The sequence below is a fragment of the Onychostoma macrolepis genome, chromosome 09 (assembly GCF_012432095.1).
Source record: "Onychostoma macrolepis isolate SWU-2019 chromosome 09, ASM1243209v1, whole genome shotgun sequence".
NCBI classification, from domain to species: domain Eukaryota; kingdom Metazoa; phylum Chordata; class Actinopteri; order Cypriniformes; family Cyprinidae; genus Onychostoma; species Onychostoma macrolepis.
This window is the reverse complement of record NC_081163.1, coordinates 33,527,319-33,555,109: the sequence shown is the minus strand read 5'-3', so window position 1 is coordinate 33,555,109 and position 27,791 is coordinate 33,527,319. Positions and strand designations below refer to the sequence as shown.

Here is a 27,791-nt window from a genome sequence, read left to right as displayed (position 1 = left end):
ATATGAGAGACATGACAATTATACCGGATGGCAGTCTGGACCTCATCATTTTCACATACACACATGCACAGAGCAAGTGTCCCCTTTGCAGGTCTCTTGTCACTTGTGGCTGTGGCCATCTCCTGCCATCTGCCACTGGGAGGATGTTTGAATCTGATTCAAACGCTCCTGACAGCTCTCTACACATCTCCGGTCTGCCTGTAGTAAAACATTTATTCCCATCAGCAGCTTCTGTGCATCAAACTCATGAGAACTTTGGCAAGAAAACAATCCAATGATTGTACCTATTATAAAAAATAAACAGCTTTTATGAAAATGTTTACCTAAGTTTTGTTGAGAGTATATTGATCTCTACCATTACATGCAATCTAAAGGCCAGGAACAAGACACTGTTGCAGTGTCATTTGAAAAATCACAGTCGGGTATATACAACACAACCAGAATTTTTATTTTTAAATGAATGTGAAATGATTCCTGCAATGCCCAGAGCAACTATGAATCAGATTAATTATAGATCATTTAATCTATCCTTTGCAGTTTTATTGAACAATTCCATTTTTAAAGTATTTAATTGATCTTAGCACACTGTAAAAAAAAAAAAGAAGTTTATACCAGCTTCAGAAGATTTTTGAGTTTGCTCAACTTATTTTTGTGGGAGATTCTCAAATTTTTGTTGTATACACTTGAAATGAAAACTCAAAAATCTGCTGAAGCTGGTTGCCTTAAAATTTTAAGTTGGCTCAACTTTTTTTTTTTTTTTTTACAGTGCAGTGTTGTTTAAATAGAGCCCAATGTGAGCTGTAATGAAAGTATTGGCTCAAGACATCTTAGGTTTCTAAAAAGACCATCACAAAAAATAAATAAATAAATAAAACAGCAGAGAGAAACAATCCCACCCAGTAACACTAGCGCTTGGGAGTCCAGTTCAAGGCCTTCTCAACCAAATCCAAACATCACGTATTATCAGAGAAACCACAAGACTGAGTCAGCAAAGACTTCAGCCCTGATCACTGACAAATTCTCCTGCTCTGTTCTGTGCCCCTCGCTCCTCCTTGATGGATGGTGAACTGCATTTCTCGAACGTGGCATCGCTGTTAATGAGGAAAGATAGCAGGCATCCACATGACAGTACATTCCTGAATGAACCACATAACTGACGCTTCATGATATTATTTGGTCGGGGGCTGTCAGGATCCAGAACAAAATAATTATGCACATGGATCATTAGTCAAGTCAACATCAAACAGGAAACAAACAATGTGCTCTTGTATCTGCAGGGATCTGGGTTTAGACGGCGACGGAGACCACTGCTGCTCCATGATGCACAGCGAGCCGCTCTAAAATGAGAGTTTTGAATTTATGCATAGCTGAATATCTTATTTATGTAGTGTGATGGCTGTTTCTCTTCTTCTGTATTCATTATTTGTTATGTTTATGTTTTAAGTGAAAGACAAGATCACAGTGATATATTTAATGACTCATGGAGGGACGTTACTTTTGAATGTCTGTCCATGTATGGAGGTTATGTGTTCGATTGGATTGTGTGTGGTCTAGTCTGAAGGGCTGCCTATAAACTGACAGTGTTTTGGAGACGGTGGCGCTCACCTCTCATCTGTCTCCCTTCAACACAGCTGCAAAGCAAGGTCAGACGCTGAATTAGGACTGAAAAGTGATTTCAATGGATTGTCTGAGATGAGCTCAACTTAAATGGGACTGAAATGGACTTGATGTGAAATTTACCCCACCAATGTTTGAGATTTTCCTACAGGATCGATGTGCAGTGGAACTCAGTAAAGTAAAGAGGATAGATGGGTAAATAAACCGACAGACAGACAGACAGACAGACAGATAGATAGATAGATAGATAGATAGATAGATAGATAGATAGATAGATAGATAGATAGATAGATAGATAGATAGATAGATAGATAGATAGATAGATAGATAGATAGATTTAAATTATTACAATTTAACAATTTATTTAAATAAAATAATTTTAGTATAAGAGACAATAAAAAACCACTTTGTGCATCAAAACAACTTCTAAAAATGAACTTGATTTTCAAAAGTCAATGGATTTGTGATAGCTGAATGTGACATTTTGACAAGCCAAATGGCAGTCTCTGAACAACATATTTTATTCACAAAATAAACTTAATTCCATAAAATAAGTAAAATGAATTAAGCAAAGCATATTTTGAATGTCTCAAGCATGTTTCATAATTACCCAAAATCAAATCTGAATAGACAGATAGAGACAGACATGGACAGAGAGACAGAATAGATACAAACAGATATACTGTAGAGAAACAGATAGATAGATAGATAGATAGATAGATAGATAGATAGATAGATAGATAGATAGATAGATAGATAGATAGATAGATAGATAGATAGATAGATAGATAGAGATAGATAGATAGACAGACATACATAGATAGACAGACAGACAGACAGACAGATAGATAGATAGATAGATAGAGATAGATAGATAGATAGATAGATGATAGATAGATAGATAGATAGATAGATAGATAGATAGATTTAAATTATTACAATTTAACAATTTATTTAAATAAAATAATTTTAGTATAAGAGACAATAAAAACCACTTTGTGCATCAAAACAACTTCTAAAATGAACTTGATTTTCAAAAGTCAATGGATTTGTGATAGCTGAATGTGACATTTTGACAAGCCAAATGGCAGTCTCTGAACAACATATTTTATTCACAAAATAAACTTAATTCCATAAAATAAGTAAAATGAATTAAGCAAAGCATATTTTGAATGTCTCAAGCATGTTTCATAATTACCCAAAATCAAATCTGAATAGACAGATAGAGACAGACATGGACAGAGAGACAGAATAGATACAAACAGATATACTGTAGAGAAACAGATAGATAGATAGATAGATAGATAGATAGATAGATAGATAGATAGATAGATAGATAGATAGATAGATAGATAGATAGATAGATAGATAGATAGATAGACAGACATACATAGATAGACAGACAGACAGACAGACAGATAGATAGATAGATAGATAGATAGATAGATAGAGATAGATAGATAGATAGATAGATAGATAGATAGATAGATAGATAGATAGATAGACTTCTATGGAAAAAAAATTCACACCAGTCACAAGTATCGTTAATCATACTTTATTAAATAATAATAATAACAATAAAAAAGAACTTTTTTTCTGTACAAAGTCTACAAACAACAATTTTTGAATGTTCTGACCAATGCCGGGATCTCCATGTCTTTTGGTGTTGGCCTCCTGTCCCAGACAGACGAGGTAATACTATCACAGCTCTGCAGCAAAGCCAAAACAGGCCAGAGCTCCAAGGCACTTGGAAAAGAGTCAACAGAGTCCAAAGAAAACCGAGCTGAATACACAATCTCTCCTTCTTCATCGCTCTCTCCCCCAACAACTGAACAATCCGTGTCTCCGGCTGCTTTCCGCACTCCCTAATAAGATGAGCCCCTCCACCCCCCTCGCTTACCCACAAGTCAACAGAACTCCCAGCGTGGCTCTGGGGAGCGAGAGGCCAGTCTGAGGTACAATAAAGAAATTTACACACACTTCCCCCATGCGTGTACTCGTTCTACCGCTCTCCTCACCTCGAGGTGAAATGTTCTGTGAAATTCTCACCCTTCTCTCAGGCTTGCACCAAACCTGGTCTTGTTAGCCTTCATTTTCAGCAGCCCGAAATAAACCATGGAGTAAACAGACAGGTGAAATGAAAGAAAGCAAGTGTAAGGCCCGACTCCTCCGAGGCCCCAGTGGCTTCAAACCTAAGGACTGGTGTTTCAAAATGGCTCTCCTCCAAAACAGTTTGCTTAAGGCTCGATTGTTTGTACATGAAAGTGACTTGGGGATTTTCCAGCTCCTTCCCCAAAATCGCTCTGCCAGCTTGAGTCTTTGTTACTTCAAGAATAGGGTAAAGAGTGGAGAAGAGAACTGACGATGCTCTCTCTCTATTTCCACTCTCTCAACACTCTTTAGCTCAGTGGCTCTGAATCCTTAGCAATCCATAGGTTGCGATAAATTAGTTTGAATTGTCAGCACAGATTCTTCAACACTATGCTTAGATATCAAACAAAGCAAAAAAAAATAAAAAATAAAAAATAAAAATAAGGAAAAGAGAAAAAAAGACAATCCTAATACTTCAATCTAAAAGGATTTTTCTGAACGTAATACAGCGTGTTTTCTTTCTCATTGTCTAATGGCCACAACAAAAACAATATGCTACAAACAGACTGAACTGATGTATAAAACATTCATAAGAGGTGTTGACACTTCAAAACGGTTGTGAAAAGTGGCAAAAGACAGGATGAGATGGGAACTTAAGCGAGTCAGCGAAGAGACACGAGTCTAAACTAAAGCAAATGTCCACAATATTCTAGGCCACAGCGTTCACACAATGGAGGCCGAGATTTCACAAGCAATCTGTCTTCTAGTCCTAGTGCCTCTCCCTCTCTTCTAACTTCCATTAAGCATTATTAGATTGTATTTTTCTTTACAAATCTATAGCAATATACATTTCTTTAAAGTTTTCTTTTTCTTTTTTGAAGGGTGGAAAGTCATTAGGTTGATATGTGTTGATCACGATTCACTGATCACCATTGAGCTGTCCACAGGAAGCCTCTATGCTCCCAGTGATCCTTCAACAATCCCGGTCAGAGATCAGCCCTATATTATCGGCGTGAGGTCCATTCACAGTTTTGGATCAGGTCGGCATCAGTTCACGAGCGGACAGAGCGCCTCTCCTGATTGGCTGCCATCAGGCCTCGGAACAGCAGCGCTGCTGGTTGATCTTCACCTTGTGCTTGATGCCGTCGTACAGCTCGAAGTTGTAGTTCTCCAGCGTGGTGGTGCTGCGGGACGACAGGCCGTTGTAGGAGCAAGTGCAGTAGAGCAGGAGCCCGGCACAAACCGCTCCCAACAGAACGCCCAGGGAACTCATGACGATGATGGTGACCAGGATGGGATCAAGGGTGTACAGCCAGGCGTTGTCCTTCTCTGAGATCCGCGTCACTGGAGGTTCTCGTGAGGGGTTGGGTGTGGTCCAGACAGGGAACGGGAACCCTGGAAACAGGAGACAAATCAGTACACTTGTTATTGCATTTTAATCAAATATTTTTCAGTTACTGAATTATTGAATGCAAGTACCCTCAAAACGAGCCTTAATGTCTTAAAAGAAATTTTGCTTTTCAAGTACAAAACACTGATTAATAAAAGATGTTTTGCAGTGTCAGAACAATTGATGCAATAGCAGGTGGTATATTAGTCTTGTAGTTAGTTTTCTCTTTTCAAGCAATAGCTTTCTAAAAAGTTTGAAGTGAATCTGGCTGAGTGTGTTGTATTCTTGTATATGTGACCCTGGAGCACAAAACCAGTCTTAAGTCGCTGGGGTATATTTGTAGCAATAGCCAACAATACACTGTATGGGTCAAAATTTTTCTTTTATGCCAAAAATCATTAGGATATTAAGTAAAGATCATGTTCCATGAAGTTATTTTGTACATTTCCTACTGTAAATATTTTTGATTAGTAATATGCATTGCTAAGAACATCATTTGGATTTTCTCAATATTTAGATTTTCTTGCACCCTCAGATTCCAGATTTTCAAATAGTTGTATCTCAGCCAAATATTGTCCGATCCTAACAAACCATACATCATTGGAAAGCTTATTTATTCATCTTTCAAAAAAGTGACCCTTTATGACTGGTCCTTTGTGGTCCAGGGTCACATATGTCAAGCTACCTGAATAATATTACATTCTGTTATGGCACAGACATCCGAAGGTAACTCTATCGCCCGAGTAATGAAATTTGTTACTGGCCGAATAATGAAGGGACTGTGCATTTATAATGCATTGGCTAGGCATTCACGACCGCATTTGTATACTTGCTGTTTCAGAGCCCCCTTTGTGTTTATTATTAAAATACACCAGTCTACGCTTGAAGGTTGATGAATACATTTACCTTGACCAATGCGCTCTCTGCCATTGAATAGATGCTTATTTCCAAGGTCTTCGGGTCTTCGCTCTGTTTGGAAGACAAAAACAACCCAAATGAAACACTCAATGTCAAAATGCGTTTACAAAAAAGCTCTTTTGGAATATTCCAACTAAAGAACATCATTGTTCCATGAGCCAGTAACAACAGTACAATGTGTGAGCACAAAATGGCCAACATAAACAGCAAAAACCGTACACTGATGATCACAGAGACTTGGTTACAAACAGCTGTAGCTATGGAGGTGCAGCGTCTGTTATACATCATCAAATACCCATAAAAAAAAGAGCACAAACCACTTTAGCTGCAGTTTGTAGAAAAATATCACTTTATTGTAACATTCCATACAACATTTCCAAGACCACGAAATTCAACAGGCTAAAATATACCTCATACTGTATGTATTTAAACAGGCTGAAATGCTGTCGTAGAGAGAAAAGAAAAAGCTTATATAGATGGCAGGGTCAAAGCCCCACATTCACAAGGGACAAAAAAGTGCACACAACCACAAACCCATCAGAACTTGTATGCAAATTAAGCATAATGTCGACAGAATGAACATCAAAAAGCCATGTTCAGTAAACATGATTAAATGCTTCATAGACAAACTGTTTTAATCAAGTTCAAATTCTGTAGATGGAATATTTGACTTTTTTTATGCAAAACATATACAGTTTACAACCTGGAGTATTTTTTGCACATTAAAATTCAGTTTCTCCAGACAGACATTTTAGACGTCTACCGCCTTTTCCTGTCTCTGTCTCTGAGGAGGGGTGAGAGCATATGCTGTTTTGTGCAGGTACTATCAGAGACAGACTCTTGGCATCATATGAGGCCCCTCTGAGTGCTTTTGCTCATTAATATCTTTTGAGAGACAGCAAAAGGAAAAGACTCCCAGCAAGAATGCTTACAACGGACTTAAAATGTAATCTGGACCATTACCTAATTAGAAATATGAAAAGGTTCAAAGGAAGTCTCGGCCACAGTAGATTTCAAAACATGTTATGATCAGCTGACATGTCATTTTTAAGCAACTTAAGAAGATTAAATAGCAAAGAGAAAAACTGAGAATGAAATTAATTTAAAATAATTAATACATTCAGACTAAACAACAAAATACAGAATCACGACTGTTTAGAGTTAAAAGCTTGATATAAATTCATATATTAATCACACAGGCATATGAACTAGGACTCTTCTTGCTCAAAACAAGTGTCAAATGTAAGTCAAATGGTATAATTCCTCAAGACGAGACAAGACAGACAAATTTGGCATTGTCGTTGATACACATTCAACTGGGGGGCACAGGAACTCATACAAATGTGTTGCATATCGCAAATTTTGCCTTTGACAAGCGAGAGATTGCACAATATGGCGGTGCAACAGAGACCACATGACTCAAAACTGAGCTGAATTGATGTCTAGCGTGAAAAGCTGCCGTGTGTCCCATCTCCCCAGAACACACTCTACTGTATAGAGGATTAGATGGGAAAAGAGGAGACAATGCTCTACAATGGGCCTGCCGGGTCAGGTGGTCTCTCTTGCTGTCTGCGAGGATCTTTCATGTGCTTTTGTGTTTTAAACAAACCCCTTCAGACCCTGGATTTTGCAGAGGAGGTCTATATTTAGAGCAGGCTTTTCTTTGATCTCGCCTTCCATCTCCCCACACATTCTTTCGCGAAGAGCAGATAAACGGGCGAAAAAGGGCCAGCCCGTCCGTGATGGGGGATTATTTTCACCTATTGCCAGATGGAGGACATAACAAGATATCAGGATTTACTTTCTCCTTTCATCCCAGTTGCTTTAGATGAAGCCAAAATCTGACGTGCCCGTCTGACAGATGCTTTCAGTAATGGATGAAGCCTCAGAGTCTTTATGTGTAAAGAGGAAAATGTTTTGTTGGGGGAATTTCCACCCTGAGCTCTGATGGCGCCTATTTTTTGTGTTTGTTTGTTACGGAGGAGAACACTGAACACTATGTACTTGGACAGAACACTGCAGACCATAGCATGGTTTTCTTTTCAGAGGTATACCGCTACGTTTCAAGTGGCACATGAAAGAGATAAAGCAAATACTCGCACCAGGACACAGGGAAAATTCTTTTGAAGTGCATTTTAAAACTTTCTCCTGCATATATAGTATGCTTTGACACGTTAAAAGATGAAAAAAATCTGCAACAAGATTGTCATATGCAAATAATGCTAATCACACAAAATGCTAATTATGTTTTTCCCTGTCTGCTAACTCGACTGAAAAATTGGCAAAAAGCTCCCCAAAAATTACAGATAAGAGGTTGGTTAGTAATTCAGTAAGACATCAGCAGGTGTACTGAGTGACACTATAGAATGTGGGCTTGGAAATGGGCTCCAACTAACATGCTAACGTGCCAACTCGCTCCCTGAAGCAAAATCAGCTAGCGAAGCGCTCTTGCACCGTCTGACATTTGGCAGATTTTACAAAGCTCTCCGCTTCTGCTCTTTTACATGACTATGTGTAATCAAAATCTCTGGGGAAACAACACACAAATACACACTGCTTTAGCGTTAGCTATAAAAATAAAGTCAGTGCATCAGTTAGCTGCATATGCACTTCGGTTCATCTTGACTGAGCATGAATACGAAAGGATTAAATAATAAATGAGAACAGTGATCGGCTTGAACTAGCCCAATGCCACTGAAGCGTCTTAAGGCCAATGTTGTGTCAGTCAGTCGGCCAATCAGAGGAGAAGGCTGGCTAAGGCGGGGTCATGTGACCTTTGCATATAGGCGAAAAACATACCGTATCTCTTCAGACGTACTGTACGTGCCAAAGCCCCAGTGACTTTCAAAAAAAAAGAGTTTATATATAGACACATATTGACGGATACTCAAAATGAACTCTCGGAAAACAAACAGCCTTCAAAATGCTTTTAAGAAGCTTCATTCAATAGTCAAAGGAGACCAAACAGATCACTGGAACAGACCGAATCCATTGCTCTACTCAAGCTCTTAGAGAAAGATAAAAGGACCAGTCCTCATAACGTAAGCACTTTGTAGAGGTACCAGGAGTTTAAAAATTCAGTACATTACGTGGTACCCAACCCTTCCACACACATCCTGTGAAGAGACACAGATTCTCTAGCAAGAACATGTGTCCCAGAGTGTTCGACGTTCATGCTTTTGTCTCTTTGAAACTTCTTGTCAAACTCCTCAAGGCTCAAGTGTTTCTATGTGCACATGAGCTGTGGCACACATGCAAGGAAAAGTTTTCCTTTTTGTACCGATGCCTGCCTCCAGTCGCTGTTCGCAGATTCTCCTCAGAGTTTGGAAATGCTGCCGAGTTCTCTTGACTGTACAATAGGATTGGTCATGAACAGGAGATTAGAGCTTTTCACAGTAAGGTTCCCATCCACACAGAGAGAGAGAGAGAGAGAGAGAGAGACAGAGAGACAGAAGGGGAAAGGGGGTCCCTGCCAGTCAGGATTTTGGCCGGATGTCCCTTCGGCACAGCAGATCTCCTCCTTCCCAGCACTGGAGCTCCACAAAAGAACCACAGAAAACTTGACAATTCTGGTGCTTACGTGTCCACATCTTCTTCACCTCATCCTTGACTTTAATGAACACCACCTAGGTGTCCTGCGGGAGGAAGCGGTTCATTGGCGTCGTCTCAACACTGGGAGCAGGGCTCTTGCTTCTCTAACCTAATCGTTAGCATCGGCTCCACCCCAGGTCCGGAGAGACCCCCGGGACCTCCACCTGTGTACTGTCCCGTGTACGTGCTCTGGTAGGACACCGAGTGCTGGCTCTTCTTGGCCGCCAGGTGGTAGCGATGGCAACACAGCACCATGACCAACGTGACGCAGCCCAGGAGGAAAATGGCGCCACCTCCGGCTATTACGTAATACCAGTAGGTGGGCATGGGCTGCAGGGACACTGTCGTGTCAACAGTGGGGTCGCTCCAGCCAGGTGAGGCTCCCCCTGGTGGAGAGACACAGAAGAGTTGGCTTGGGGTAGAGAGGCATGCAGACTGCATAGCTTCAAGCCATCTTGGATTGTACGTGAATGATTTTGCTCTGATTTGGTGCTGCATACAAACAAAACAAACACAGACACGCAAATGCACATGCACATCGCCTGTCTGCGGCTCTTTTACGGGCACTCGATAACCGTTCATTCTGACTTTTGTCCTTCTAAATCACATTAAGAATGCAGACATGTTTTATGGGTTGTGAACAGATTGTGGTATCTGCGCTAATTTCATTTGCAACCAAATGCAAAGGCCATAAACGCATATAGTGTCATAAGACACCGGCTGATGTCAGCACCTTCTCTCTTTTGTAATGCAGTATATTGGCGAGTGTGTGTTTCAGTGTGTGTGTGTGTGTGTGTGTGTGTGTGTGTGTGTGTGCTCGGTCGTTTTTCCTTCTGGGGGATAGTTCTGTTTTCTTGCATGCATGGATCTGTGCCAGCTTCATCTGCCTCAAGCCAAAGTCTTCCATGAACCCAACCCAGCAGTGCATGAAAACTGCTCACCCATCACACGTGTGTACACACACATACACACAAACCTCCACCAATCACTCTTTCTATTCCCTCCATTTCATCTTTCTCCCGTCTATGCATAAACACGCATGTAATCTAGGAATTCTGACTGCTATGGGAAAACGAATCTACTTACACTGGGAATCATTTCCACTTCAATTAAAAGAAAGGGAGGTAGTTACTAAAGGAATAAGTTATTAGTGGGCTTGTGTGCTCCACAATCATTCAAAATGGAGCGTATGAGGATTATTCCACTGCAGCTGAATCTGATTGACCGCAATCATACAGCTGTTGGGGAATAAACATATGACATCCATAGCAGCACAGCAGCTCAAACACACCACCAATGTAGAGTTTTGTAGAGTTTTGCTGTTCTCATTACATGGTTTTAAAATTGTTAGTATAGAAACTTCAAGAATTTATTTATTTATTGGCTAGTTTAAAATTTGATGAAGAACAACAGTGCAATGTCACCCCAGAGGAAAGATGAGACTCAAATAATTTTAAAAGACTTCTCAGTGAAGTTTTGTATCAACCTTATCTCAGAAGTTTCTTAAAATTCCATAGGGAAAAAATAGACAGGTGATGTGTCTATTTTTTTTTTTTTTTTATATATATTCTGAACTGTAAAGCACCTTGAATTGCAATTTATATATTTAAGATGCAATACAAAAATATTATTATTATAGAATTTGGTGAGAAATCATATTGAAATCTCAAGGGGTGACATACAAGGTGTAATATGCCAGTTGAATCTACAGCCACATTTGATGATGTTTAGGCATGACACCGACACCAAATAATACAGCATGTGATGTGGGGCTACAGATGCATGCTGGGATACAGCCCATGCTCCAAATATCCATATGACAATAATGATAGTGAGGACAATAATCATGACAGCAATGATTTGACATAAAGGCACTGACGTCACTGAATGCACACATAAACACACAAACTGCACCGGCGCTAAATCAAACTTCATTTAAACTTTGTTGTGGGACTGGAAACAGACGTTTCAGAATCCCTGTGTGCTGCTGGTGTGAAGCTCAACAAAAAGTATAATGATTATCAAAAGCCCTTCAGGTGATGCAAGCTGCTAGGCAACAAGCAGGAAGCACAAACATTGGCACAGGAAATGACAATATGCCAGAAAACTCACCAGTCATTTCAGGGGGGAATGCAGCGAAGGGTTCTGAAGTGAGAGGAAAAAAAGAAAGATTAGTTAAAGAACTGGCACAAATGAAATATATTCACATAAATAACAACGGTGCAGAAGGAATTCTGACACATGTGACTGAGTATGATTAATATCATATGAATAAATTACTCTGGAGCTCCAATTCCTTGACAAAATTAATCTTGAGGTGCTGTAAGCGATGTTAACCAAAATCCTACTTTACAACTGTCTAAATATATCCTGATATCTCAAGACACCTATTTGAGTGATATCTATCATGTAGGAACATTTCCTGCGTGACATTCATTATAGCCCCCTTGACTACATATGTAATTAACACAACCCTTTAGCTCATCATAAAGACTTTTGTGTAGTAGAGGGGTCTGAAATGACAAACACAGGTTAAGGAGAAACAGAAAAAGTAAAGAAGGGAGGAGATTGGGATTGGGCTGTGTGTCATTTTGGCAAACTGTGCTGTGCACACACACACACACACACACTCAGAATGCCAGTTCAGAATGTTTGGAATGCATTCGCTTTAAAAAGAAACTCTGCAGAGAGACAGGGGACAGATTTGGCAGCGACACAGGGCTGGCGCATGCACATCGAACAGCTTTAATTAATAAGAGCATTCCCAAAGCTGGGGGCCTGTGGTGGAAGTGTGTACGTGAGCAACTGAATGAAAGTGTGTATGACAGCTCACATCAATTTTGATTCATAACTAATCCTGCTTTTGCTGATTATAGTTTAAATATAATAAGTCACACATTCTCAGAGGGAACGGTAATGTTTTGCTCAGTAAATAACCTTCACAGCATTGTTAGTGACTGGTCGTGTAACGCAGAGCTTTGTTCGACATTAATGTCTGTTTGTGAAAAGCTACACTGTCGAGAGCAGGCCTGTCTGGTTATTCCCTGGCATGGCTTTGGAAAGCTCTGTTTACAAATAAGAAAGAAGAAGGAAAAGAAACTAATGAAACATAGATTGGGATCAGAGCCCACAGGGTGAGTGTGGCCTAGTTTTCAGCTTTTTGTGCGAGCCGAGCACTTGAAAAACACTTTCTGTGTGATTAATTTTTTCTTGGACTTGAATGGCAAGGGTAGGGTGGGCATGGAAAGCAGAATGGATCGTTTTATGACAATCAGGATAAAAAAATGACGTTTTCTGTCTGCCAGTGCTGGGTACATTTTGAAAAAGTATAATTTAAAAAAAAAATCTTTCTTAAAATCTATCAATATTTTTTACCGGTCCCCAAAAAAATATTTTCAATGTTTTTAATTAAAAATAAACATTTAAACATATAAATAAAAGTAAGTTTTTTTTTCTTTCAGATTAAAATATATTTTTTTAAATTTAATTTTAGTTTTAGTGGCTTAATGTAAAGGTTGTTTTTTACTCGTCAAAGAAATTTTACTTGCATTTGGTGCTTGGCAGGTGTTTGATTTTGGTCCCTGGTGACAAATATGGTGGATGACAGTTGAAAGAAAGAAAGACAGCGAGACAAAGAAAGACCCAGATGTTAATACTTACGTGTACACTGCTCAAGCTCGATGCTGGAGCTCATATGGATGTTGTCGACCCAGATGTGCCCTCGACTGCCACGCTCGAAGAAGCCCTCGATGACAACCTTACAAATTAAAGAGAAAAGAAAGAGAATTAAAGACTACATTCAGATCAACACTGTGTTACTGCTGTCAGTTCATCCTATATTTCTATCAATATATTAACTGTCATACCTGATATTCTTTAGGGGACTGAGGCAGGATGGTGCGGCCTTCTCTCCACATGGGCCCCTGGTCTCCTTTCAGCGCCCAGAGCAGCGTCTCCTCCTGGTCATCGTCCCGGAGCAGCACACGGAGGCTGTCCTGACCATCACCCTGCAGCTGGTAGTAGAAGAGCAGACAGATGGGACGGCGCTCGGGTCCCACAGACGGGCTCATTAACCGTGCACGCTGCGGCTCTAACTTAGGACTCGCCTCCACGTACAGGAAATTTCCAAAATCTGTAGAGAGAATGAGACAAGTGATGATGTTAAACATCTTTTGTTGGTCCTGGAACAACACTGTTGTTAAAGAAACATAACTCTCCAACCCTAACCAGGATGTAGATCCAGGAACATGTCCTACTTAGTCAATCACTGTAAGCTACTTTTTAATTCTCCCTTTTTCTGTTTCTTTCTCACTGTTACACTGCATTGAACATTCTGGTATGTTTTTATGTTTGCAAAATGATAAATAATTGATCTGTTTTTTTTTTTTTAAGTGGATGTAGAAAATCAGTTCTGACATAAAAGCACATCCCCTCTGTGTTGAGAGGAAAGAGTCTTTACAACACAATCTCTGTCATATCCCAAACTCTGTAAAGCGGAAGAAAAATGAATGGGAGAAGAGAGGAAGAGCGGAAAACGATGATCAGAGAGGAGGCTGGGAAACACTTTGTGAGTGATCGGACTGGACAGCATGGCACCAAAAATTATCATCATTACCCACGCTGCCTCAGCTATAATACGGAAGCCTCCACCTTCCACTGATCGACAGAGAAATGGCATAGTCATTTCTTTCCGTTCGCCCTACTTTGACACATTTCTCATCCCCAACTTATTTAAAATACAGCACTGAAATCAGAGATCAGACCAGGCTGTCGCTGGTCCTCCTGTATGAGATGCCTAAATAGATTATGCATTTAATTAATTCAAAAGACCTTCCACTGTTTGATCTTGGGTATACATATAAAAAAAAAAAAAATTAATTACCCTTTCACAGGGAAAGTTCACCATAGCTCGGAGACTGTTTAGCTTAGGTTGATGTGCCTGTGAAATAACCAGAGGGCAGGGAAAGGTACTTCTGGGATTATTGTTTTTAAGTGGAACCTTCTACAACTAGAGTTAATTAGGTTGACTGCGTATTAACCCTTTCTGGACCTCTGGTTTTCTGTTTCCTGGTTAAAACACTGGGGTATGAACACTCTGGAGTGCTGTTCCAGGAGCCATAGGATCTACACAGCTTACTGTGATGTTTTATTGGAGTGAGCTGTGCTATAAAGTGAATGAGTTGAGCAGCTTTTGTCCAGGGATGCTGGGAAGTGATGCCAGAAACATACTCCACAAGAAAATCACTGGTAAAACTGTGGAAACCCATTTCTGCCTCTTCCTGCCTGGATTTTTTTAAACTTTCAATTACAATCTTGCAATTGTGATTTTATATCTCACAATGTGACTTTATATAATTTTTTTTTTACATGCATATCTATTTTTTACACACACACACACACACACACACACACACACACACACACACGCGCGTTTGTTTTTGTGAATTGTGGGGACATTCTATAAGCGTAATGGTTTTTATACTGTACAAACCATATTTTCTATCGCCCTATACACCAACCTTACACCTAAACCTACCCCTTACAGGAAACTTTGTACATTTTTACTTTCTGAAAAAAAAAATCATTCTGTATGATTTATAAGCCTTTTGAAATATGGGGATATAGGAAAATGTCCTCATAAATCACCTTCTCCTTGTAATACCTATGTCATATCCATGTCATTATACAAATTTGTGTCCTCATATGTCACAAAAACGCATATATATATATATGTGCATATATATATATATGCACATATAAATAAAGGTATATTTTATGACAATAAAATATATTTTGACTTCAATAGAGAATGCAGTCAAAAGAGGTTACTTTTTGGCCCCACATCTTGACCTTTTGACCTGAAGGACTATTGCTGCTGTACTAAAGCACTACTTGCAGCAATGTTAGGAATGCATTGTCTACTTATGATTCAGACACATTTCAGACCCAAACAACTTGTGAAATCGAGCTTGAGTACTTAGAATTTTTTTATTTTTTTGCATTAGGGAATCTACACAGTTTGTTTGGAGAAGGTGAGGAATGTGAAGTGACACCCCTGGTGTAAAAGAGTGAAGAAACACAAGAGAAGGTCTCGAGCTTGGGGGTGCTCTTAGTTTGGGAATGGTTTAAACAGGAGAGGATTCTTTCCTTTTGACTCCTGGATCTCTCTTTAAACCCTGACATGTGGAAAACGGCAAAGATTGTTTTAACAGCCTCACAAGGCAGAGTTCTCCAAGAAAGCATGGGGGACATGGAAAACTGTACATTTGTGTGTGTGTGTGTGTGTGTGTGCGCTCAGAATTAGTGAAGCACTCCCAATTTTTATTTTTTTCAAGCAAGGTTGATAAAGGTCAGGTAAGCTCAGGGATATGAAGAGAGGAACAAACTCCCAGAGGAGGAACGAGGATGGACTGAGAGAGTGACAGATACTATTCCCAGATTTCAACTATCACATTAATTACACACCAGTAATGAGACGGATGGATGGAATTTGAGAGGTGAGCGCTTGTGCTTGTGCATGTGCATATGTGCTAGTAAAGAGGACAAGGGCAAAGGAAGGTCTGAAAACATCTTTTGTGCAGTGCGGTCACCATACAGCACTAAACTTTTTTTCAGACCTTCTACCACCGTCCCTGTTTATTTCCTCAATGCTATCCCAAAATTCCCAATGTTTATGTTTGAAGAGATTATAGTGTAAACATTTGTTAGTTTGTTTTAGGCTATGTAATATGTTTTATTAAGATGGACTTACTGTCAGATCCCACCGTCAGGTCCAGACTAGGACTAGAGGAACTATACAGAGACCACTTCAGCTCGGACATGGGGTCATGGGTCCATCCACACATACTCTGCTCAAAGTCACACAGACCACCCAGAGATGAGAGAGTGGTGGGAGCTGGGGAGAGAGAGAAAGAGAGAGCAAACCAGATTATACTCATTTTCCATGAACTCAGACCCTTCTGTAGGCTCTCCCATAACACACACATACTGTATGTGCCTCATGAAATCTATAGACATATTTGTCTAACTGCATAGCTGACTATACTCGTGTAAACCTATCTTGGTGTAAAGCCTATACAGTCCTACTATAAATGTATTTTGTACTTGTATATTTGATATATTATATATGTACAGATTTGTCTCACTTTACACACACAGATTCCTGTCTCACTGCATCTATTCAGATTTGTATCTCACTGTATGTGGCAGATTCCAGTTTCACTGTAGGTGAAAGTTTACAGTCTCACTGTATTTGAAAGATTGCCATTTCAGTAAATATGCACAGATTCCTGCCTCGCTGTATATGCACTGACTGGCTCTGCTGCTGCTGCTGCTGGTGCTGTGTTAACATGCAGACACCGACAGACTCCAGCACAGCCTCATCTACATGGAGCGCTGTGCCTCAGCATTTAGCGGGCCTCCGTCAGCCATCCATCCAAAGGCATGCTGCTATGCTAGTTAGCATAATGTTAGCGTTCATGCTGCGAGCCTCTACTTATCAACACATAAGTGTGTACAAATGGAGGGGCGGCAATCTGTTATTAGAGCTCCGGGAAAAGCAAGGCTGCAATTACACTGCAGAGTACTGTAAATAAAAGTGTATGTGTGCATGTGTGATATACTGAAATGCTTGTTTATCTAAACACATAGAAAGACATGCTCTACTTGATATTCTCATTTCATGTCAGTAAAGTTTTGAGTCTTCGTAATACACAAAGATAAGATCGAATTTATTGATTTCCACTCTGTAATGAGATCTGATCTCATTCACTACAGTGATTTATTCTGGTAAGGTGCTCTGTTTGATTACCTGGTGTCCTGTGGGCAGTACTTGTCTCCTCGTGAGAAGGGAGGGTCGGCGTTGCAGTGTCAGGAATGGTGGTAGATTCTAAAAGAAAGTTAAAAAAAACAGCACATATTACAAATAAGACATTTACTGTGGACTGGAAAAAGGCACTCTAAAAAAGATCCTTGTACCATTTCTGATTTATATGCAAGTCTTCCTAACACACGCACAGGCAAACACTTCTCAGATATGAAATGACTGAATAATCACACACGACACGATCGCACACAGGCATGCATGCACACCAGCATCTGTCCTCCAAAAAGTGGCCACAACCACCAGACACACGTAAAACAGACTGAGACAATTAAAAAAGTGCAATGCACCACACGCACACATTGTGCGTTTACAAAAAAAGATTGTAAAATAAAAAAATCTGAGCATCTGAGAACTATTTACTGTGAAATGCTCTAATTGAGAGAGAGAAAGTATATTCTGTACAATAAACGGTTCATCAGCACTGCCATTACACCTCGGACCACTGCAGTTATTGTACCAGTTACCCACAATGCCTTTAAATGCGAAACCACTGTTACCACAGCTATTTTCCATGAGTCACAAAACCTTTAAAGAGGTTCCCTCCACTGACACTGTCCATAGCTGACTTTCATTTCCATACAACAACAAAGTTCACTCCTTTAGCCTTATTTCTCTTCTTTCTCTCCACGTCTCTCGTCTATGAATGAATGTTGTGTTTTGGCCAAAACAACGCAAGCCAGACGGCAACCAAAACTTCAGTGTCGGCGATTGCAACAGTGCTCTTGCGTGCTTTCTGCGGTGATAATTTGTTATGACAGAAAATGTTAAATCAGCCGTTGCATCTCTCTTCGTTCCCCGCGGGGGATCGAGCGAATGAAGATTTAGAGACAACGAGGCGTAAATGAGTAATGATTGTCAGCTCTTAAAGTCATTAATGTCATTACTCTTAACAATTCCCCGCTTAATTGGCAAATACGTGAGTGGCGTAACACTAATCATGTAGACACTTTAGCACAACATGAAAAGGAGAGGCCTACTGTAATATTAATATGTTATTAATTTCTATAAGCGGGTGCGTACATGAAAGGGATGCACCAGCTGGCTGCTTCTGACATTAAACTCTATTAATTTTCTGCCCTTTACAAATGCAATTAACCTACCAGCAAGTCCTGGATATCTGGGAACTGAGAGCTCTCTCTCTCACTCACCTAACACACCTTTCGTTCTTTAGTCTCACATTCATTAAGTGTGAGACACTCCTGTCCCGACTAATGCACACCAACGTTCAAATGTTTTTGAAAGAGGTCTCTTATGCTCACCAAGACTGCATTTATTTGATTAAAGATACAGTATTGTAAAATATTATTGCAATTTAAAATAACTGCTTTCTATTTTAATTTATTTTTAAAATGTCATTTATTCCTGTGATGCAAAGCTGAATTTTCAGCATCGTTACTCCAGTCTTCAGAGTCACATGATCCTTCAGAAATCATTTTAATATGCTGATTTGCTGCTCAAGATACATTTCTTATTATTAATGTAGAAAAGCATTTTTGTTTTTGCAGAAACCATGATATATTTATTTTTTCAGGATCCTTTGAGGAATATAGAGTTTAAAAGAACAGCATTTGAAATAGAAATCTTTGTAGCATTATATCTCTATACTGTCACTTTTGATCACTTTAATGCATTCTTGCTAAATAAAAGTATAAATTTCTTTCAAAAAATCACATTAATAACGACCTTTTGAACAGTAGTGACTGTTTCCCTTGTTAACAGCATGAGCCAAGTATTATAGTATCATAGGCTGATCAAACAGGTGTTTTCATTTACTTGTCAGTTAAGATAATCTTTATTATTTACGAAAATTTTAAGACTGACAGCTAATATTTCTATTCAAATGACACTCATTTCTATTCACTCTATGTGAAATATGCTGCTGATTTCTCCTGATAGCTGAAGCTCAAGCTATGGATCAGAGCAAGACACAGCAATAGATTTCCAATATGCTCCAAAGCTCTATTGACGCAGCCAATTGATCTGGATCCCAGAACTCTCTGGGCGTCGCCTGAGATTTCCTCCACAGCCTGATAACACATTAAGGCCATGAAATGTTTCCAAGTCTCAAAGACAGACCAGATATTTACAAGCAAGGGCTAGTTTTGGGGTCACTCCTCCTCACCCTGAAGGATTACCTTGTTTTTAACCTCTGGATTCAGGGCACAGAGCAGAGTCAGCCCTGGTTCCTCTCTCATGGGCCCCGCTGAGCCTCGGCAATCTCTGACTCAGCGTTTTCATAGCAAGACGAAAAAATTTTTCAATTATGTAGAAAGCCCTGGAGTAAATCTATGCCCTGGCAGGCGGACCGGCCGTACTTCAGCGCCTGACTGAGATCTTGAGCAGACACTGCATTACAAGGAAAAACAAAGACTGATGTGCGTTTGGGAGATTGTGTGGAGTAACAAACAGAGAACAGGAGTCAGATCGGATCAGCAACAGTGAAAGTGATCATCAAAAGCTGATGTGAGTGTATTTTAAACAATGTGTTCAATTCACAACCACATTAAACACAAATGCATACTCAAACACTGACGCTTATTCATATGCAACCTAATTAAACATTTCCAACTTGAAAGACGAGGCTTTTGGCCTCCAGAATTCAATAACAAAGCCGTTTTCCTGCAGCACTGAACTAATTAAAGCTTTTGTCTCTGTGTCTTTTGAACACAGAAAGTAACAGAAGGTTTATCATGTTATCTCTAAGCTAGTAAATTCCCCAAATACAAACACACTGAGTTCAGACAGGCCTGTTTGCTTGGCCTCTGATAAGGACTTTCCTCATGAGTCAGTTAAACCAACAAATCATCTCCAGGTGATGGATATCAAATATGCTTCACATGCCTAGAAATATTCAGGCTCACAGTGTTTATATTCACATCAGATGTCTTCAGAGAACCCTGCTTCAAAACAACAGTGGCGATTTATAAAACCAATCTTTGACTGGCTCGATGGAGAGTGAATACACACATTTCAAATGTAAGAAAATACAGTTACAAAATGAAGAATTTATACGCTGCACCTAACCCTGGCTAAAATGCTATGATGGGTTGTTTAGCACCAGATATCCTATCATAAACCTTCATAATGCTTGTCTATATGCAGATGTGTTGCAGATGTTAAACATATGTTTAATTGCAGTGATTAAGCTACAGTATGTTTCACTAGACTTTACCGAAAGAGTTTCGCCGAAATGAAATTTCAAACCCGATCTCATGAGAAAACAACTATTTTACGAGTTGGTGTTTTCATATGAATTCATGTGTTTTGATTTGTACGAAAAAAGTATAACGGTCCACCCCTAAACATATCCATCAATGGGGTGAAAACAAATAAACTGATTCGAATTCATAAGAATTCACCACCATTTTGCCAAAATGTAAAATAATTATAACTTGCCATGAGATGTGTTTGAAAATTCAGTCATCACTTACTCACCCTCATGTTGTTACAAACCTGTATGGACTTTATCTCTTCTACAGAACATAAAATATGATATTCTGGAAAAATGTCTGTTTTTTTTTTGTTTTTTTGTCTCTACAGTGAATGGGTCCAATGTTGTTTTGGACTCCACTGAATACTTGAAACAGTTGAAATACTCTTCAAAATATATTTGTAATAAAGTCACACAGGTTTTGACAGAATTATATTTTTTGAGTGAACTAAAAGTATACATGAGATTTCCAGTAGGAGAGCTGTACTGTACACTGGAAAGACCATAAGACCAGGCATTATATAAGGAAGAGCTAGGAAGACGTGCTGTATGGAAAAAGAGCAGGGGAGGAGTGCAGATCAACCTAAACATTTACACTGGGAGGATATGAAGAATGACATGTGGGCTTTGTGGGTAAATGCCTGTGTGCAAACATGGGTTGTGTAGGGGGAATACACTAAATAGAAACATGTGGTTGATTACTTCAAAGAGCCAATTCAACTAGACGAGGGAAGCTGCTGTCCTTCAGCTCACATGCATCCATCCAGATAGAGAGATAGCAGTGAAAGATGGTGAGGGAGAGCCTCGGTTTTTGGCAAGAGAATGAGGTTGAGCCAGAGAGCAGAGAGAAGTGATTACACTCTCCTCGTCAAAGATGAGAAGAAGTGGAAACAATTTTCCATCATATCACATTGTGTCCTAAAGCACACCCACTGTTCCCATGATGGACAGCCACAGGCCCCGCCCACACATCTGAGAGTGATCAGTGAGCACTGCACATGCTGAGATCTATTTCTTTCTCTTTCAGGTGTGTGGCATTCTTGCTCACCCAAGGATGGTATGTTTATGTTAGTACCATGTGTGGGCAATAGGTTAGAGCAGAACTGATTGCTTTTAAGGCAAGTCAGCTCACTCATTGACCATCTTGGCCCTTGCCAGCAATTTTATGTCTAAGTGATAGGTGTAAAATACAGCTCTTATATACTTATACTTATACTATAGTAAAAGTCTGTCAAGATTTTCAAACCATATTTTAAATCTTCAATAAAATCACAACAATGGCATTATTTTGATTTATTAGCTCAATTCATACTGAAACAGCTATTTTCAGGCTGGTTCAAGTAAAAAACAAAAACTGAATTGCAGGAATTGCTGTAATGAGCATTGTGATTTCTTCCATTATTTTTTGCATGAGTGGTCCATCTTCTCCTTATAGAAACTTTCGGTAACAGGCTTTAACTTGCTACTTTCTTACATCATTCTTTTCAGCTAATTAAACTGCAGTAACCCTGTGCTCCTGAATCTCAGAACGTCCATTCAGCCTGAGCAGGGAGAGACGTCCAGGTGAGCCCAGTCTCAAGGGTTGCACGCTATGGTAAAGGTGTCTCTCTGCTGCGCCTGCAATTTTGAGACACGTTGCACCCAGCAGAGGTCACTGTCCTCACTCTTTCTACCCCACTCTCGCTCTCTGTTCTCCCAGAGACAGGAACCTCTGGCTTGACGTGAGTCCAGTAATGAATAATAGACAAGGGTGCCTGATTGAAATATCTAAAGTCCCTCTGTGTGTCTTTCACGGTCTTGCTCTCACAAGGTCTGTCTGCCACGCCTCTGTTTATTTATTCATCAATTCATTATTTCTCTCCTCGTGTCCCTCACTCTAAATTTCCTTCCTCCGGGAGAGTGATGGGATTTGGGGACAAAATCGTAGCTTAGCCACAGCTCAGAATAACTCCGGGAATACATGACCTTAGTTAATGTGTATTTGTACAGTATATAGGAGCAGTATGGTATATTTAATGATATATAATTTCAGTTTGTCAAACGTAATGCACAGTTAAATGGTCATTATCATTAAATAAACCCTGTCAGGGTGAGAACATGACTGTGCATTATCCTGCTTATTACATGGCTGCTTACCAAATAAATGGACATTAAATATTGATTTGTCTAAATTATTTTTTGCATGCAAGAAGAAAGAGACTGTGGTATGATATGAGAGAAATTGTTTGTTAGGGGCAATGGTCAATTTTACAGTTATGCGGTCATTATACCACTCAGAATCAAGTATTCCAGAGCTGATAATTTGTATTAACCTCTCTTTATATGAAATTAAATGTGTGTTTGTGTGTGTTCGGGCAGTATACAACTATGAACGCAGTGGCAGATGTGTGTGATTGGCGTAAACATCTCTGTGCAGTGGTGTGAGACTGATGTAGCCCTGTGAATATTTAACGTCTCTTTCTCTCTACGAATCCCCACGGCCCCTCAAAATCAGAACAACAGCAGCCCCGGCCCCTGCGTCACTCACCCTCGTACCCCAGCTGCAAACAACCACAATTTACTAAAGTACAGTGTGTTTTAGAGAGCCGAATTAGGACGATCTCATTCAAACAAGGTCTTCAACGTAGGTCTGTATGTTTTTTGTTGTCAAACGGCTCCTTTGAGGATGGGTACCGTTAGTGATCACTGTGGATGTGCATAACAGATGGTAGGAAATGAAACAGCCATAATGTTATGCATACGGGTGGAAACAAAGAAAGTACGAAAGAAAAATACATACGGTTCAAAGTCACATGTAAGTGTATATAACACTGCTGTAGCTGGGGGCGTTGTGCTTATTTTTTATTAAAACTGATAATTCTGAATGTAAAATCTGCCTTGATGAGAGAGGTTGCTGCCAATAGCCAATGAATACACACACCTGTGATTGCACATCATTTGCATTATATATTGCTATATATTGCATATATTGCTACATGCATTAGCCTTCATGAATTGTTTATCGATTATTATTAATCCGTTTTGTCATGCCCAAAGCCATAGTATAAAAACAAACAAAACAAAACAAAACAAAACAAAACCCTTCTTCACTCACCCTCACACCATAACTGCAAACAACAACTATTTACAAAAGCAAAAACAAAAACATAAAACACTAAAACCCTTCTTCACTCACCCTCACACCATAACTGCAAACAACAACTATTTACAAAAGCAAAAACAAAACAAATCAGTACAAAACAAAAACATAAAACAAAAAACAAAACAAATCAGTACAAAACAAAAAACATAAAACACTAAAACCCTGCTTCACTCACCCTCACACCACAGCTGCAACCAGCCACAATTTACAAAAGTACAGTTTGCTTTAGAGAGCCGAATTAGGACGATCTCACTCAAACCATAGGCCTGTATGTTTTTTGTTGTCAAACGGCTCCTTTGAGGACCGGTACTGTTAGTGATCACTGTGGATGTGCATAACAGATGGTAGGAAACGAAACAGCCATGATGTTGTGCGTACGGGCAGAAACAAAGAAAGTACGAAAGAAAAATACACACAATTCAAAGTCACATGCAAGTATATATAACACACGAGTGTGTTTTTGTGTCTCGGGATCTGTATGTGATTAGATTTACAGTGGAGATTAGGAACTGGGGCTGTAGTTTCAACAGTGAGTGGGGTAGATTGAGCCCCCTGTGTCTCGAACATCTGGTGCGCAGTTGTGCGCTGCGGAGCCTCACCGCACTGTCATCGCATTCCCTCACGCAAACATAACCGTGTGTACACAAACACAATCGACCGTCAGTCCATTTTTCGTCACTCATTAACTCACTGGCTTTGATCCCTGCCTTATTTCTTTCATCCGCTTTGATTATCCTCTCTTTCTCTCTCTTGATCTTTCGCTCTCATTCATTTATGGCCCACAGGCTCCGTAACCTGTGCCAGTATCGCACCAAGCACCGCTGATGACACATGAAGCTTTCATCCCGGATCTCATCTTCTGCCTGCAAAGTGCCACCAACTAACCCTGAGCCAGCACCGGCTCTCTATCTGACTTTTCATCATGCCTTTCTCCTCCTGCAGTCCTGCCATGCTAATAAACCTGGGCACTGAGCCCTGAGGCTTCCCCTGGCCTCCACCCACATCGTCCTTTCTAGCAGCTCTTCTAATGCTCCTTCGCCCCCGGCGCTCTTGCAGACACAGAGCCATGAAGACAGCCCGTCGATTACTGCCCCTCGGCCTGCCGCTTTATAGAGCCCAGGCCAGGTCCAGAGGGAGCAGCCGTGTGTCCTTTTGGCTGATCGTCATGCTGTGACAGGTAAAAGATTCAAGAGGAGGAAATATGAAGGACATCGGGGACAGAGAGCAAAGATGGAAGTGACAGAGAGGCTGCAGGACTGCTCCGTTTCTTTCTACTTCTGTAGCTGGGGGTATCGTGTTTATTTTTAATTAAAATGGATAATTCTGACTGTAAAATCTGGATGATATGAGCCTCATTGAACTTGCTGCCAGTAGCCAATGAATACACACATCTGTGACCGCACATGATTTGCATTATATATTAATATGAAGTTGCTACAGGCAATGTAAACAGCCTACAGCTAGGCTAATGAACTTTTATTACTCAGCGGATTAATTGTTTATTGTGATTATTATAAATCTGCTTTGTGTCACGCCCAAAGTCACAGAGTAAAAATATGTGAAAACAAATTACAAGAAAAAATTTAAAACAAAACAAAAAGCAAAACATACACAGGTCTTACCTGGCAAGTCACAACCCAGTATCTCCAGTCTCATTCCGATGCCGGCGGGAGACCACCTCTCTGGATACACTCGGATAAACTGGGCCACAATCTCATCAAAGCGACGGATCTCAGGGGTGTCGTAGTGCGTGTTACCCTCAAAAATCTGGAGGAGCAGAATCACAAAAGCACTTTAACCCAGCTGTGTGATTGAGAGACGAAAGCTACTGCATATTCTCTGTATTTCCGAGTCTCTGATGCAGCTCTGCAGCTCAGGTTTTAATTAACACAACTGTGGATGATTTCACTGGAATGTTATCAAAGCTTGCAGCATAATTGAATTCTGCTCTCAGAGTGGGAGATTGGGAATCTAGAAGTGAAATGCTGAGTCGCTGAGATGAGCGAAAGAATGAAATGAGTCCGCTAATAATCTGATTCTGGTGAACTGTTCATTACTGTAGCCCTTTCAACGACCCACGGTATTTAAATTAGCACGATTAACTAATTAACCTAATTCAACTCCAGTTTTATTCTTCCGTTCAGTACTCCTTTGCTGGAAAAACATTAAATATTATGCTTAAGGTGGTTAAACTGGGTTTTTACTGGTTCAAGGTGGTCTAATTGGCTTAACTGGCTTTTGACCAAGATCAAGACCAGGCAAAACCCAGGTTTACCAAGATAATCAATTAGATCAACCTGAACTAGAGGTCTGCATTCCCGCGGCTGTCAATCAGATCAGATTTCTTGCGACGCGGGATTAAATTCCCGAATAAAACGCGGTTGCGGTCGGTAACTCTGGTGCAGTTTGAACGGGAGCGGGCGGTCTAACAATATCCCGTTCCCGACATCTTTTCAGAACAGCATATCTGCACTTTATTCAAGCACCGGTACAGCCTGCACTGGACTGTTATGCACGCACTGCACACATGAACCAGTGCTTCGTTTTATTTGCGAGGTCTGTGCGCAGCATGTGCATAACGATGCTCAGAGCAGGCTAGCCTTCCAGTGAATATACGGCCCACAGACAGAACAGGCAGGTTGTCGATGAGTGACAGAGCAGAATAAAGATGGAGCAAAGTGTGGATGCGCTGTCCTTGAAGAACGCTCAACTCGGTTTTGTTTATATTTTGCTTAGCCTATAATTTTAAATGACAGATGTCCAATTTATTTATTTATTTATTTTTCTTCCGCGACACTTTTCCTAGGCTACTGTGTTTACAGCAAGATGTTAAACGAATTTAGTATTTTGACAAGGCGAATAAAATTATAATAGGCCGTTTTGTACAACCTACATTTTGTTTCCCTCTGCGACACTTGTTCCTATTGTGTTGTAAAGGTTAAACGAATTGTATCCTGACAAAACGAATAAAAATAAGGAATACAATTTTTGTACATTTTATTTTCTCTGACACTTTTTTCCTACTGTGTTGGCAGCAAAATGTTAAACAATTTCGTGTCTTAAGACACAAAATTCGTTTAACATTGCTGTCAATAAAAGACTCTTGACAAGACGAATAAAATAACAAATACAATTTTGTGCAGACTACACTTTTATTTGTTAGCCTATCTGTCTTTCTTTCAGTAGAGGAAATTTAAATGTGTGATTCTGGAAACGAGATCTAAATTTAGCGGAACGGTCGGGTCGGAAGAAAATTATTCAAAGCGGACAGCGGGTGAACAAAGAGTGAATATATCGCGGAGCGGGTGGGTGCGGGATATAACCTCGCGGGAGCGGGCGGGAGCGGGACTTAAAAAACAGTCCCGCGCAGACCTCTAACCTGAACCAGCTAGAATCTAAGTACAGCCAATTACCACTTTAACCCTTTCACTGTTTTCTCAGCTCATTAGGAGACCTTAGTTTGGAAGCAGTCGGAAAAATAAAATAAAATAAATAATAATAATAATAATAATTTTGTCTTTAAAGAAATCCTGCATCGTTCTCACCTTTGGGAGATTGGTCTTGGAGTCAATGATGTAGCTCCAGTCTTTTCCATTCAAACTATGGGAAAGTTTATACTTCCGCACGAAGGCCCGGTTTTCCGCGCTGGTACTGCCATCCACCCCGCGGGCCCCTTGCGTGATGATGCCCCGTACAGTTTTGGGGACTCCTAGGTCCACCTGCAGCCATTCTTCGCCAGCCACAGGCTGCGTGGGACTGGGGAACCATCCTGAGCGGCTGGCCACCAGCCGGGCTGCACCTGTGGCCCCGTGGATGTCCCTCATGGAGGAGGCTGAGATCTGGGAGTCTGGCAGGAGGCCGGAGAGCATTCCCTGCATCTCGGAGCATGGAGCGTCTGAGAGGAGGATGGACAAGTAGATGAGTTATGGTGAGGCAAAGAGGAATT

The 27,791-nt window shown here is 40.2% G+C and overlaps 1 protein-coding gene across 2 annotated transcripts in view; it reads right to left on the bottom strand.

The window, feature by feature from the left end:
• Window positions 1-3,193: 3,193 nt before the first annotated feature.
• nrp2b (neuropilin 2b) overlaps window positions 3,194-27,791 on the bottom strand; it is a 75,846-nt gene continuing 51,248 nt past the window's right edge. Inside the window, exons 9-17 of one of the 2 annotated variants that reach the window (XM_058786275.1) lie at window positions 27,391-27,740; window positions 25,468-25,612; window positions 17,418-17,495; window positions 16,359-16,502; window positions 13,474-13,739; window positions 13,268-13,364; window positions 11,720-11,752; window positions 6,005-6,067; window positions 3,194-5,103 (exon numbers count right to left, since the gene is read on the bottom strand). In XM_058786275.1, the coding sequence (XP_058642258.1) occupies window positions 4,799-5,103; window positions 6,005-6,067; window positions 11,720-11,752; window positions 13,268-13,364; window positions 13,474-13,739; window positions 16,359-16,502; window positions 17,418-17,495; window positions 25,468-25,612; window positions 27,391-27,740 (1,481 nt within the window). In that variant the 3' untranslated portion in view covers window positions 3,194-4,798. Of the gene's footprint in view, window positions 5,104-6,004; window positions 6,068-6,090; window positions 9,994-11,719; window positions 11,753-13,267; window positions 13,365-13,473; window positions 13,740-16,358; window positions 16,503-17,417; window positions 17,496-25,467; window positions 25,613-27,390; window positions 27,741-27,791 lie in introns of those variants that run through there. The other variant, XM_058786276.1, reaches the window with a different exon arrangement.